This window comes from Erinaceus europaeus, chromosome 21 (assembly GCF_950295315.1).
Source record: "Erinaceus europaeus chromosome 21, mEriEur2.1, whole genome shotgun sequence".
NCBI classification, from domain to species: Eukaryota; Metazoa; Chordata; class Mammalia; order Eulipotyphla; family Erinaceidae; genus Erinaceus; species Erinaceus europaeus.
Window position 1 is genome coordinate 30795462 of NC_080182.1, and position 13993 is coordinate 30809454.

General features: G+C 52.4%; 1 protein-coding gene across 2 annotated transcripts in view; it reads right to left on the minus strand.

Annotated features, from left to right (window-relative positions):
- Positions 1 to 10057: 10057 nt before the first annotated feature.
- LMCD1 (LIM and cysteine rich domains 1) overlaps positions 10058 to 13993 on the minus strand; it is a 40356-nt gene continuing 36420 nt past the window's right edge. For both annotated transcript variants that reach the window (XM_007522259.3, XM_007522260.3), the window contains 2 exons: positions 12398 to 12613; positions 10058 to 10542 (listed from right to left, as the gene is read on the minus strand). In XM_007522259.3, coding sequence (XP_007522321.2) covers positions 10384 to 10542; positions 12398 to 12613 — 375 coding nt within the window. In that variant the 3' untranslated portion in view covers positions 10058 to 10383. The remainder of the gene's footprint in view (positions 10543 to 12397; positions 12614 to 13993) is intronic.

The window sequence follows — 13993 nt, forward strand, 5'->3', positions numbered from 1 at the left end:
AGAAATATTACACATGGACCAACTGCTGTATTTACTGTAAACCATTAATCCCCCAATAAAAATACATACACGTGTGTGTGTGTATTATTATTATTATTATTATTATTATTATTATTATTATTATTTTTGCCTCCAGCATTATCACTGGAGCTTTTTGCTGGCACTATGAATCCACTGCTCCTGGCAGCCATTTTTTTTTCTTTTCCATTTTATTGGGTAGGACAGAGAAATTGAGAGGGGAGTGGGAGATAAGAGAGGTAGAGAGAAAGAGCGACACCTGCAGACCTGCTGCACTGCTTGTGAAGCTTCCCCCTGCAGGTGGGGAGCAAGAAGCTTGAACCTGGACCCTTATGTGTGCCCATGTACTTAGCACTATGGTGTGCCACCCCCTGGCTCCCTACTACACAGCTATACAGAGAGCCCTGTGTCGGGGTGGAGGTCAGGGAGGCTCCCGGAAGCCAGCTTTGTCCTCCTTCTCCTCCAAGACTGGCTTCCCCATAGGGTTCCTGGGCTCCATGGATGGAGGAGGGGAGGCTCCACATGGAACCCCATTTCCTGGTGGAAAGATGGGAAGAAATCTATCTTGCAGGGCTGGGGAGATGGTGTAATGATTTTGCAAAAGACTCTCCTGCCTGAGGCTCTGAGGTCTCAGGTTCAATCCCCAGCACCACCATCAACCAGAGCTGAACTGGATTCTGGACTTTTCCTCTGTATCACTCTGTCTGTATCTCTCATTAAAATAAATAAATAAATAAATGACTTAACTCTTTTTCTATTATCTTCATTTACTTATTGGATAGTCAGAAATTGAGAGAAAGGGGAAGATAGAGAGGGAGAGAGACAGAGAGACACCTGCAGCCCTGCTTCACTACTCAGGAAGCTTTCCCCCTTGCAGGTGGGTCCTTGTGCATTGTAACATGTGTGCTCAACCAGGTGCGCCACCACCCAGGCCCCAAATACCTTTTCACACTTCTTCAGGCTCCAGTCAGCACTTGACTCTTGAGCCAGGGTGAGGTATAGCTCAGCCTGCAGGATGCAGACCTTACCATATGCCGGGTCCTGGGTTTGAACTCCCTCACTACCTCGGAGCACTATGGATGGCATGAAGGGAGCAATAAGGGAGGTGGAGTGGGCTGTTCTCTGCCCCCCCCCTCACTAAATAGAAGACACGAAAAATAAGTGGCCCTGGGGCTGGTGCAGTATTTTCCCAAGCACGGGCTCCTGGGTTTGACTCCCAGAGAAGCTCTGCTTCTCTCCATCTCCCACAAATAAATAAACTTTTCTTTCTTTTTAAAGTTAGACCCATTGTCATACATGGGCAAAGTCTCAAATTCATTCCCTAATACCATGTTATTAAAAAATTATTTATTTATTACTATATAAAGACAGAAATTGAGAGAGATGGGAGAGATAGAGGAGAGAGACAGAGAGACACCTGCAGCCCTGCTTCACCACTCTCGAAGTTTCCCCCGTTCCACCCACTTACCAGCATGTGTTACCTTCTTCTTCCTCTTCCTCCTCTTCCTGCCCTTCTCCTCCTCCTCCTTCACTGGTATTATTTAAGTACTTGTTCAGTCAGAGGCACTGCAGACTGCGGCATGGCGTTCTCCTCCTGGGATGGCAGAGTAAACCCCAAACAGGCTACAGTTCACAGATGTTTACTGGATAACACAAAACCAGTCTCTGGAGGCTTCACAGAGTGCAGGAAGTGAGTAGACTCTGGAGAAGGTCCAAATCTAAAAGAAGAACCAACATGGAGTAGCTCCCAGTCTTTGTGACTTTGGCACGAAGAGAATCTTGATAAAATAAACAGTAGCAGAAATTCTAGTAGAAATCCTGCATATCATATTCTCCCGATGTTATATATTTCTTATGTCAATTGTCAGGTGGGTCTCCATAGCTATTGAAGGGTGACTAGATGGCCCTGGACAGGGAAGCTGGAGAATGGAACCCTTCTCCCCAATTCCTTACATTCTCGGATTGAAAGGCACAAGAGGGCAGGTGTTACCCAACTAAGGACTGGCAGCAAACAGTTAAAAAACAGAAGCTTTACACATTACAGTGCCATCAAAACTAGAAGGCTTTTTCCCTTCCTTTTTCTTTGGACAGAGAGAATTTGAGAAGGAAGAGGGAGACAGAGAAGGAGAAAGACAGAAACACACCAGCAGCGCTTGCCTCACTGCTCGTGAAGTTTCCCTTCCGCAGGTGGGGACTGGGGGCTTGAACCCAGGTCCTCACACTTGACAACACTTAACCAGGTGCACCACAACCCAGCCCCCTTGCCCCCGCCCCAATGAGGGGACTTTTACAGTGAAAACTACTTGTGAGAAAGGAAAGAAGACTTAAAGGAGTGACATACCATGTTCATGGATTGAGAGTCGTTACTAAGATAACATTTTCCCCCATGTCAATAGATCCCAGCTGGAACTTTGTAGAAATTGATGAGTTGCTTTTAGACTGTATGAAGAACTACAGATGACCTGGAATCAACCTTGCATCAATGATTTGGGGAAAAGAAAAGTTGGTAGACTTATACTCACTGGTCTCAAGACTTGTTATAAAAGCAGAGCATTCAAGGCAGTGCGGGATTGAAAAGGACAGACCCACAGATGAGCGGGAAACAGAACAGAAGATCAGAAAGACCTGTGTATATATGGCCAGTTGGTTTTCAGCAACAAAGCCAAAGCGATTAGTCTTTGTTTTTCTATTGGTTGTGGGTCAGCAAAGTCACACTGTAGGAGGCGTGAAGGGATGAAATCATTTTGAAGGTTGCTACCTGGGGCAACCTGGCTGAGCCTGTGGGACTACTCGCCAAACCTGTGTAGTGTTTAACTCAGAGGCCACCTGCTCTGAGAGGCCTTCCCAGATGGCTCTGCCTCCAGGGCTCCCACAGTTACTGTCCATACACTGCCCTGTTCAGTATCTTCATCACTCTTTCTCCATCTTATCTACTCGTTCATTTTGGCTGTTGATATAGTTTAAGATGATGAGATCCAGGGGGCAGGTCATGAAGGCTTAGAATGCCTTAGATTTTGTGAGAAACCACCCAGCTCTGGAGAGTCAGAAAATGGCTGGAATTTTGCAGGAGGAGTGGAACAGAGAATCCAGAGGAGTTCCACACCCCACAGTCCTCTTCCTTTCTGGGAGTTTCCAAGCAGAGATGGTGTTGCAATGTCTCCTAAGATCTTTGAAAGGACTGGGCTTGTCTTCACACTTTGAAATAGTAAGAAGTGTCTTACAGGGGAGAGAATCCCATCCCCAAGGTGTCATTGTCTCCATGGTTTTGTCGCTGCTATTGTTAAGCTGTATGATGGTATATATATATATATATTTTAATTTTTTAATATTTATTTATTTCCTTTTTGTTGCCCTTGCTTTTATTGTTATTGTAGTTATTATTGTTGTTGCTGTCATTGTTGTTGGATAGGACAGAGAGAAATGGAGAGAGGAGGGGAAGATAGAGAGGGAGAGAGAAAGATAGACACCTGCAGACCTGCTTCACCGCCTGTGAAGCGAACCCTCTACAAGTGGGGAGGAGGGGGCTGGAACCGGGATCCTTATACCGGTCCTTGTGCTTTGCGCCACGTGTGCTTAACCTGCTGCGCTGCCGCCCGACTCCCGATGTTATATATTTCTTATGTCAATTGTCAGGTGGGTGCTATGCAATTCAGCTTCTCCCAGTTACTGGGAGAAGGCTTGCCTGTTTATCCTCATGTAGTTTTCTCTCAATGTGTAGAAGCTTTTCGGTTTGGTGTAGACCCACTTATTTAACCTTATTTTAGTTTCTCAAGCCTATGGGGTTGAATCTTCAATCTCTGATGTTAAAGTTCAGAAGTGTTTCACTGAGGTTTTTTGCTTTATACTGTATAGTTTTATTAATTAATTTTTTACTAGAGCAATGATTAGCTCTGGCTTACGGTGGTGTGGGGAAGGGGGATTGAACCTGGAACTTTGGAGCTTCAGGCATGCGAGTCTTTTTGCATAATCATTATGCTACCTACCCTCCCCCCTATGGCATAGCTTTCAATCTAATATCTAGTTTTGATCTATTTTGAATTACAGATTTGAAGGCGTGGGTGGTGGTGGCACAGCTGGTTGAATGCACACATTCAACCTGAGGACCCAGGTTCAAGCCCCTGGTCCCTAGCTACAGGGGGGAAACTTCACAGGTGGTGAAGCAGTGCCACAGATGTCTCTCTTCAAGTCTCTCCCCCTACAATTTATCTGTCTCTATTCTCAATGAATAATAAATACAAATTTAAAAAGTATTAGATTTGGCATATGGTGCTACGGAGAACCTAACAGTCTTGTTCTACACGGGACCATCCATCTTCCCAGCATTTATTGGAGAGCTCTTCCTCCCATGTTGGATGGCTATGGCTCCTTGGGCATCTATTCAGTGCTGCTTCAGATTTTGAAAAATGGAACTCGAGGCCTTGGGGGATGGCTCAGTGGGTAGAACAAATGCCTTCCATGCTGGTGGCCCCGGATTCAATCCTCAGCACCCTATGAAGCACCAAAAACAGCAGGTGGAGCTCTGAGAGGGTGGTGGGGTGGTGTTTTTATTGCCAGAAGACCCAGCGGCCGGGGTCTGAGGAGGGTCTCCAAGGCCAGTATTCTCCCGAGAAGATTTGGTCATGGCATCCTTTGGAAAGGACCATAAGGGACTTTATCAGGTGTGCGAAATTTGAACTTGATCACAAAGATGAAGGGTAGAAGTTGTGCAAAGGTGATATTAGGACACAAAGACAGCTGGTGGGGAAGGATCCCTGCGGGGCCAAGGCAGGTGGCCTGACTGCATCTTCCCTTCTCTTAAATCCTTCATTTGTGTCACACCTGGGCTTGCTTACTGCTCATCACTGTGCTCACCTGTCTTTCTTATTGTATTAGTTTCCCAGGTGTTTACTTTCTGAAACTCCTCCCACAATGTTCAGAGGGTTTCTTTTGTGTTCTCCAAAAGCTGTCCCACTCTTTCCCTAGTGCTACCTTTAGATTCTTCCCCACCAATATGGGGGAACTTGTGATAGCATGAAACAGAGTGCCCATGCCCTAGCTATTTGGGGTTCCAAATAGCTCAGAACTTCCCCTAACACTTGGACACCTCAGAACTTTCCCTCAGAACTTCCCCTAACACTTTGACACCTCTCTCTTCCTTCCCCACTCCCTTTCTCAAGTAAAAAATGAAAGGGGGGGGGAGCAAAAATGGCCAACAGGAGCAGTGGGTTCATTGTGCAGGCACCGAGTGCCAGGGATTACCCTGGTGGCAATAAATAATAATAATATGCCCAGCAGTGGTACGCCCAATTGAGTGCACACATTGTTATGTGCAAGGACCCACCCAGGTTCCAGCCCCCATCTCTCCCATCTCCACCTGCAGAAGGAACGCTTCACACATGGGGGAGTAGGTCTGAAGGTGTCTCTGTCTCTGTCTATCTCCCTCTCTATCTCCCCCTCCTCTCTCAATTTCCTTCTATCCTGTCCTGTCAAATAAACAAAGGGAGATGAAAGGAAAGACATGAGTAGCTGTGTCCTCGAACCTGCTCCAGCCTGGCTGGAGATGATGTTGGTTTTTTACTCAGTTCCAGGTAGTGAACTGAAGGCCTCAGGCGTGCACAGTACTTCTGAGTCCCCAGCCCAGTTTTTCTTTCCTCTAAATACCGAGGGGGAGAAGCAAAGAGGAGAGGGAGAAAGACCACAGCACCATTGCACCATCCATGGAGCTCCCCTGGTGATCCTGAGTGGGGCTAAGGCTCAAGCCCAGGGCCTGCTGCGGGGCAAGGCGTTTGGTCTACCCACTGAGCTGTATGCAGGCCCCTTCTGTCTCCTGAGAAGCTTCCACGGTGTGCGTTCACTGGCAGTTCCCTGTCTTTGCTTCGTTACCATCTTGGTGGGATGGGCTGAGGACCTGACTGTCCCTGGCCTGTGTTGCTTCAGTACAGTGCTGGGCACAGAGTAGGGCCGTTTGTCCCAGTTGATGCTGGTCAGTGACCCCAGTCCCTGACTCAGCAGCATGGAGCATGCTGGGTAGGGGGTAGGTGCAGCTGGCTCCTGATTCAGCAGTGGCCCCCGGGCTTCCTTCTCCTGGGCCCACAGATTCCCTCGGAATGTGGAAGAGCTGCTTCCAATGTGTGGGGGGGGGCGGGAGAGGTCCAGGGGCACCTCAGGGTCTCACGTCTCAGAGCCCGCCGCCCACTTACCCAATGGCTGTTGGGGGGGGGCGGGGGAGAGATGCCACCTCCTCCAGTGACATCAGACCAGCTGGGAGAGAACCCCACTTGTAGCCCTGCTCCTTTTAAACGTGTACGTGGCTGAGGAGATGACCCCCCAAACACACACACTCCTGGGGTCCACAGCCTCACAGATGTCAGGCTTTGCTGGCTCTGGAGGAGGCTGCTGCATTCTTGAATGTGGCTTTGTGTGGCAGAGTTTGTATAAACAGAGAACAGGGCACTGGTCCAAACCCCAGGTCTGTGTAATCAGCTGAGGCAGGGCTGGGGGACCCCATGGCTGCCTGACTGTGGAAATAAAGCTTGATGGGCCCTCGGCCAGGCCTGGGGTTGATTACACCATCTGGGGGTGTGTTCCCATGACAGCTGCCCCCCACAATCCCCCCAGGAGCCCCTAACAGTCCCCCACTAGACTCTGTGGTGTAAGGCCACCTCCTCCCCCTCTCAGTTTTGCTGGCTGAGTTCTGCTGTGAGCTTTTGGGTCACCCCCCAGGTATGCTCTGCTCAGGAAGCAACCAGAGCCCTGCCCAGCTGCCTGTGACACTGCAGTCTCCTCAGGGATCACCGGGTGCAGAGGGTGGTGGCCGACATGGCCCTGGGGTTGGTCCTGTGCTTGGCTGGACTCCAGCTTGCTGTGTGCCTGTAGTCATCCCACTTCTGCTCCCACCCAGCCTGGGGTCCCAGACCTGCCTTTCCATGCCTCACCACCCCACCCCTCCCTTCTTCCTGTCTCCTTCCTTCTCTCCTTCTTTCTTCACTCCTTGCTTTCACCTTCCTCCATTTCTTCCTCCCTTCCTTCATCTTTCCTCCCTCCCTCTTGCCTCCCTTCTCCCTTCTTTCTTCCTCTCACTCCTTCTCTGCTTTTCTCCTTCCTTTCTTTCCTCCTTCCCTCTCTCCTTCTTCCTCCTTCCCTTCCTTCTTCCCTCCCTCCCTCCCTCCCTTCCTTCTTCATGCCAGAGCCTCACAGGGGCTTTGCCCAATCCCCCCATGGTTGGTGGACTCATCTCTGTTCTTGACAGAAGGTGAGAGACAGAGAGCAAAGACAAGGAGGAGAGACGTCATGGACAGCACCAGCCTAGTGCTCAGTGGCTCTCCTTGTGTGTGGTGCTCCCCAGGGCCTGGGGCTCAGCACGGGTCCTCCCTCTGGGCAAAGTGTACGCCCTGCGGGGCCCAGGGCTGAGCTGCTCTTCTCAGGAAGGAATCATCTCCAGCTGGTCCTTCCAGATCTGCCCATGCCCTCCCCACTGAGCTCCCACCCCAGGAGATAAATCAGCAGGGAGCCTGTACACCTTACTAGGTGTGAGGCTCTGGGTTTGAGCCCTAGCCGCTCACAGGAGCTCCTGTGATAGTGGAGTGGTTCTCTCTCTCTCTCATAAACAAAGAAAAAGCCATCCTGGGAGTTTTCCCTTGCTGGGGAAAGAGGAGTCTGAGGAAACTCACTCACACAGCTAGAAGTCTCCCCTTCCTTCCGTGGGTGCAATGGGATCCCCCAAGTGCTCAGAGGGTGTGGGGGCTTTGGGTGGGAGCTAGTGTCTGCCCCCACATGCTGTGTGGGGTCTCGGGATCATGGCAGTCTGTCCAGGGGATGTCCAGGGCATAATGTGTCCCCAGGAAGGAGGGGACAAGGCACAGGAGAGAAAGGGGTGGTGGGGTGACCCTCCAGGAGGGTGCAGTGCTGGAGGACCCTGAATTTAGGTACAAGGTTGGGGTGATGTGATTCATGGGCAGGGACCACATGAAGACATCACTGCCACCCCCGTAGTATGGACAGAGCCAGGAGGCCCAGCCCCCTCAGAGGGGACCCCAAATTCGAGGTTGTGTCTCTGCATCACCACAAACTCTCATGGGCTCTTCCTGCCTCCTGGGACAGACTCTGGGCTCTAACCTTACCCCCAAAATGGGGACAGGCTCCTGTCCTTTTTCCCTGCTGTCCCCCAGTCACTGTCACCACAACAGTGGAGGTAGGGGGTGGAACCCGCACTGCAGCAACCACAGGACCTTTGCACCTGCCGTCTTCGCCTTCACAGCTGGCTTCAGCAGGTGTCACCCACCTCCTGGCCCTTCAGTGCCCAGCCAGCCTGTCCACTGCAGCGGCATCTCTATTCCAGGAGGGGGACCTCACCCCATGTTTCTCCAGCCAGGTTCACATCTCATCTAGAAACTTCCCTTCTCAGGCTGGGGGCACGGATCCACCTGCCAATACCCGTGTCCAGTGGAGAAGCAATTATACAAGCCAGACCTCCCACCTTCTGTACCCCCAAAATAATTTTGATCCACAGAGGACTCTGAACTCCATCAGGACCCGCAGAGAGAAGAGGGAAAAAAGGACGGACATTTGGATGTAGCAGTAATAGGTGTAGGTGTGACTCGGAAAGGAAGAGAAAATGGGATCACAGGGGAAAAAAAAAGAGGCAAATGTTTCCAAATATAGACAGATAGTTGTAGAAATAATAGTTAACTCAGGAGAACTGCTGTAGCTTCCAGTTGAGGGACTGGGGTGGTGGGAACGGAGCGGAATTGTATCCCTGTTATACTGTAGTTTTGCAAATCAATAGTAAATCACTGAAAGAAACTCCCCTCCCTCTTAGGGCATCTGTGGTAGATGCCGCTGGCATAACTGGAGTGAGGGGCTCTGACACTCCCCCGGTGCTCCGTCCTCAGTGTGGGAACCGGAGTTCTGGCCTCAGCAAGTATTTGTGGAATGAATGCGGGAAGGAAGGAATGAGTGAGGATTCCACAGACCTTTCTGGGGAGGCGCAGGCTGATTCCTGGGCAGGAGGGGGGGTTCTGTGAGCCAGTAGGCAGAGCTCAGAAACAGGCAGAGCCAGAGCAGGGCCTGGGGGCCTCAAACAAGGGGGCTGAGTGTTTAGGGCAAGGAACCAGGAGGAATTGGAGACATTCGGGGCCCTGGAGCCAGAGGGACAAGGAAGGCATGCTTTGTTGGAGCACATGGAGGGGTGTGTGGGGAGAGGACCACCATAGCTGCTCCCCGAGAGGGAACATGTTGGGGACAGGCAGGGAGGATGAGAGACTGGAGGCAGAGAAGCAGCACAGGGTGGTGTCCTCTTTACTCGAACAGGCCAGGAATAGGGTGTCCTGGGAGAGAGGGGAACCTGGGGACAGTGGGGGAACAGAGGAGCCTTGGTGACAGGGATCCAATCCTCTGAAGCCCACGTCTTTGTCCTGAGATTCCCAGCACCACAAGGGGACTCCATGGAGGGTGGGCAGGGCTGTGGGGTCTCTCCTCTCTCAGCACCATGCACAGCATCCAGGGAGCCCCATGGAGGGTGGGCAGGGCTGTGGGGTCTCTCCTCTCTCAGCACCATGCACAGCATCCAGGGAGCCCCATGGAGGGTGGGGCAGGGCTGTGGAGTCTCTCCTTTCTCAGCACCATGCACAGCACCCAGGGAGCCCCATGGAGTGTGGGCAGGGCTGTGGAGTCTCTCCTCTCTCAGCACCATGCACAGCACCCAGGGAGCCCCATGGAGGGTGGGCAGGGCTGTGGGGTCTCTCCTCTCTCAGCACCATGCACAGCACCCAGGGAGCCCCATGGAGGGTGGGGCAGGGCTGTGAAGTCTCTCCTCTCCTCAGCACCATGCACAGCACCCAGGGAGCCCCATGGAGGTGGGCAGGGCTGTGAGGTCTCTCCTCTCTCATCACCATGCACAGCACCCAGGGAGCCCCATGGAGGGTGGGCAAGGTGGGTTTCTCATCTTTCTGTCTTCTCTCCCACTTTTCTCTCTTGAAAAGATGTAAAGAATGGGTCCCAGGGGCTGCTCAGGAGGGGGTCACAGAAGGCCCCGGGGTTCTCTGAAGAATAGGGCCGAGGCTGGGCTTCTCGAGACTTTATTGCTATGCTTCTCGCATCATGGGGGGATTTCTATGGAGACCTGTATTGGCAGAAGAGGCGCTGACCCCACCGCGGGCTATGGGGTGGCAGGAGCTGGTGTCTGGGACCCCAGCGGGGAACAGTGAACTCAGTGGGTGAGCACCCAGAGGTCCTGGAAGCAGGACAGCAGGAGGACTCCGTCCCGGGGCTCAGACTCGCCTGTGGGCAGGAGGGGTGTCCAGTCGCCCAGGGAGCCTGGCTGCCTCCTGGCTGAGGGACCCATGTCTGCTCCTCCTGGTGGCTCTGGGACCCTGTCCAGGGCTGCCCTCAGGACCGGCCCGTCTTGCTGCAGGTAGGACACAGGAGGTGGCCCTTGGTGACGATGTAGGCCCGGCCGCTCAGTGCCTGCTCACAGCCCTCGCACACGAAGTGTCTGCGGTGCCAGGCCAGCTCGTCCACGCGCTGGAAGTCCTCTGCGAAGATGATCTGGAGGGGCGACGGGTGCAAGGCTCAGGAGCTGCCAGGCCCCGTGCTTCCCTCCTTTCCCTCACTGTGGTAAACTGAGGCATGGGGCAAAGTCTGTTTCCCTCCACTACACGCTGGTCCACATCTGACTGGAAAAGAACACTTAAAAGAAAACAGGACTGGGGGCAGGGCAGTAGCGCACTGGGTTAAGCACACATACTACAAAGCACAAGGACCCACACAAGGATCCCGGTTTGAGCCCCCAGCTCCCTACCTGCAGGTGGGCATCATTTCATAAACGGTGAAGAAGGTCTGCAGGGGTCTATTTTTCTCTCTCCCTCTCTATCTTTTCCTCCTCTCTCAATTTCTCTCTGCCCTATCCTATAAAAAAAATGGAAAAAATGTCCACAGGATCAGTGGATTCATAGTGACAGCCCCGAGCCCCAGTGATAACCCTGGAGGCAAAAAATAAAAAAAAAACAAAGAAAACGGGGCTCAACCTCACTGGGGAAAGACAGAAACAGGCTGGGGTGTGGATCCACCTGCCAACACCCGTGTCCAGTGGAGAAGCAATTACAGAAGCCAGAACTCCCATCTTCTGCACCGCATAAAGAATATTGGTCCATCCTCCCAGAGGGGGAGAGGTGTTAGGGGAAGATGACCAGAGGGCTCTGAACTCCGACTCCATCAAGACCGGGAGAGAGAAAAGAAATAAAGGAAAGACACTCAGAAGTAGTGATAGGCACAGCTGTGAGTTAGAAAGGAAGAGAATATATAACCATAGAAAAATGGGAAAATATCTATATCTATATCTATATATCATCATCACTATAGAAATAATAGGGCCAGGCAGTGGCACACCTGGTTGAGTGCACACGTTATATTCTGAAGGCACCCGGGTTCAAGCCCTTGGTTTTTACCTGCATTGGGAAAGCTTCACAAGTGGTGAAGCAGGGCTGCATGTGTCTCTCTGTCTCTTTCCCTCTCTATGTCCCCCTCTCCTCTCAATTTCTCTCTGTCTCTATCTAATAATAAAAAGAAAAGAAAAAGAAAAAAAAGGAAAGACTTCAAATTAAAATTAAAAAAAAGAAATAATAGTCAGTTGTTATGTGTGACCTTGGGAGAAACAGTGCAGTTTCTAGTGGAGGGAATGGGGACACAGAACTCTGGTGGTTGGAATGATGTGATACCTTGTAATTTTGCAAATCACGATTAGATCAATAATAAAAATACAATTAAAAAACGGGGTAGGGAGTCGGGTGGTAGTGCAGTGGGTTAAGCTCATGTGGCACAAAGCACAAGGACCGGCATAAGGATCTTGGTTTGAGCCCCTGGCTCCCCACCTGCAGGGGAGTCGCTTCACAGGTGGTGAAGCAGGTCTGCAGGTGTCTGTCTTTCTTTCCCCGTCTTCTCCTCTTCTCTCCATTTCTCTCTGTCCTATCTAACAACAACGGATCAATACCAACAACAATAAAAAAGGGCAACAAAAAGGAAAATAAATAAATATATTTTAAAAAAACGGGATAAAATAAAAAGGGGTTTAAAGGATGGCTCAGTGGATAGAACACAAGCCTTCCATAACTGTGGTCCTCGGTTCAATACTCAGCACCACAGGAAGCATGGAAGACAGAGTGCCAAGTGACTCTCAGGGGAGCCCAGGACAAGCTGGAGGGTAGGTATTCTGACCAGACCCCGTGATCCCAGCCCCCATCCTCACATGTTGCAGATGGGAGAGGAGGCAGAGGTGGGAGGCTTGAAGGGAGGGAGGCCTGTGCCTCAGTTTCCCCCTGTTCACCGTGCCCCAGAGGTGCACATCCTGGCCTGGGTCTCCCCATCGCCTCCCACCCCAGTGGGGCCCCTCCCCTGGGGCTGTCACCTCATCACAGCCTGCACAGCGGGGCCGCAGGCTCTGGCAGTAGTGGCGGCCGCACCATGGTGCTCCGTCTTTCCAGAAGTAGATTAGGTCCACCAGCGGCTCGGAGCACTGGGCACACAGGAAGCAGCCTGGGTGCCACTGCTTCCCATATCCGGCATGCTCGGCATACACCACCGGGCTGTCGGCTGGCACCGCGCCCCTGCACAGCTCGCAGACCTGGGGGGCAAGCCGGGAGAGGGGGCGTCAGGGGGGGCACAGGGACCTTAGCCTCCTTCCCGGAAACCCTGTGGGCTGCACAGCACCAGCTGGGCACAGGTGCTTAGTCTCAGCACCCTCTGTACTCTGAAATAGTACCCGGAAGAAGCCTGCCAAGCCCTGCGCTAGTCAGTGGAGTACTGTGAAGCCTGCTTGAGAAAAGAAAATCAAAACAAGAACAAAAATGAAAGAAAGAGAGGCCGGGAGGTGGCGCACCTGGCGGAGTGCACATGTTACCAGGCACAAGGACCCTGGGGTTGAGCCCCAGTCTCCACCTGCAGGGGTGAAGCAGGACTGCAGGTGTCTCTCTCCTTTCTCTATCTCTCCCGTCCCTCTCAATTTATCTCTGTCTTGTTAAAAAAAAAAAGAAGAAGAAGAAGAAGTTTGGGTGAGCCATTCAGCAACATGTAAAAAGTATTTATAGGCCCAAAAGTGGGGTAGAGGGAATTTCCTGTGGGAATGGAAAAGTTTCCCCATGCCATGAGTGCTTGGTAACCACGGTGATGGGGGGGGGGGTGTTTCCAGAAGGCTGGCAGGAGGGTGGGGAGGCTGGGTGTCCCCTTCTCTGGCCCCAGCTCTGATGAGGTGAGGCGGTGGTTTCAAGTTCTGCGAGACTGGGCCTTGGGGCCTTGGGAGGTGAGGGGTGGGGGGCACAGCCGTCCCAGCCAGACGTCTGCTCCTGGCCAGACTTGAAAGTCCCTTGCCCACAAATATGTCCTTTGCTGGGGCTGCTGGCGGCTGGAAGTTTCCATCGGAAAGGTGGAGCCTGGCAGAAGTGGGGCCCCTGGCACCCCTCCTCCCTCCTGCATTCTTGTGGGGACAGGGGTCAGGGGTCACTGGGTCACGGGGGACCTGTTAGCCAAGCTCCTGGGCTTGAGATATCTAGTTCCCTTGGCTCTTCCTCCTCCTCCTCCTGGGGGCTGGGGATGTGGGTGCTGGGAAGAGGGTGGGGGTGGGGAGTGGGCAGAGGGTCTCCGTGCTTTAGAAATGCCAGACCCTGGGCTCCCCCTGCCCTGGCTTCCCTCAGACTTTGGGGCTCAGGGAGCCCTGGGCAGAGGACCTGAGAGGAGACCTGGGGAGAGATCTCCAGAAAGCAGGCACAGGGCATGGTGACCCTGGGAACAGTGGCCAGGCCATCATGGGCCTCAGCCACTGGCCCAGGTACCCACAGAGGCCACCCCAGGGGGCTAGGGACACAGTGTGGGGGTAGGAGAGGGACCCTGCTTCTCTCTGCGGCTGTGCTTGGTGTCCTGGTCTTGGCACACAGAACAGACTCTCACCCTCAAACAGCCCCTGGGCTGGGCTTGGTCCCTCACTCAAATGTGAACATAGGGACCCACC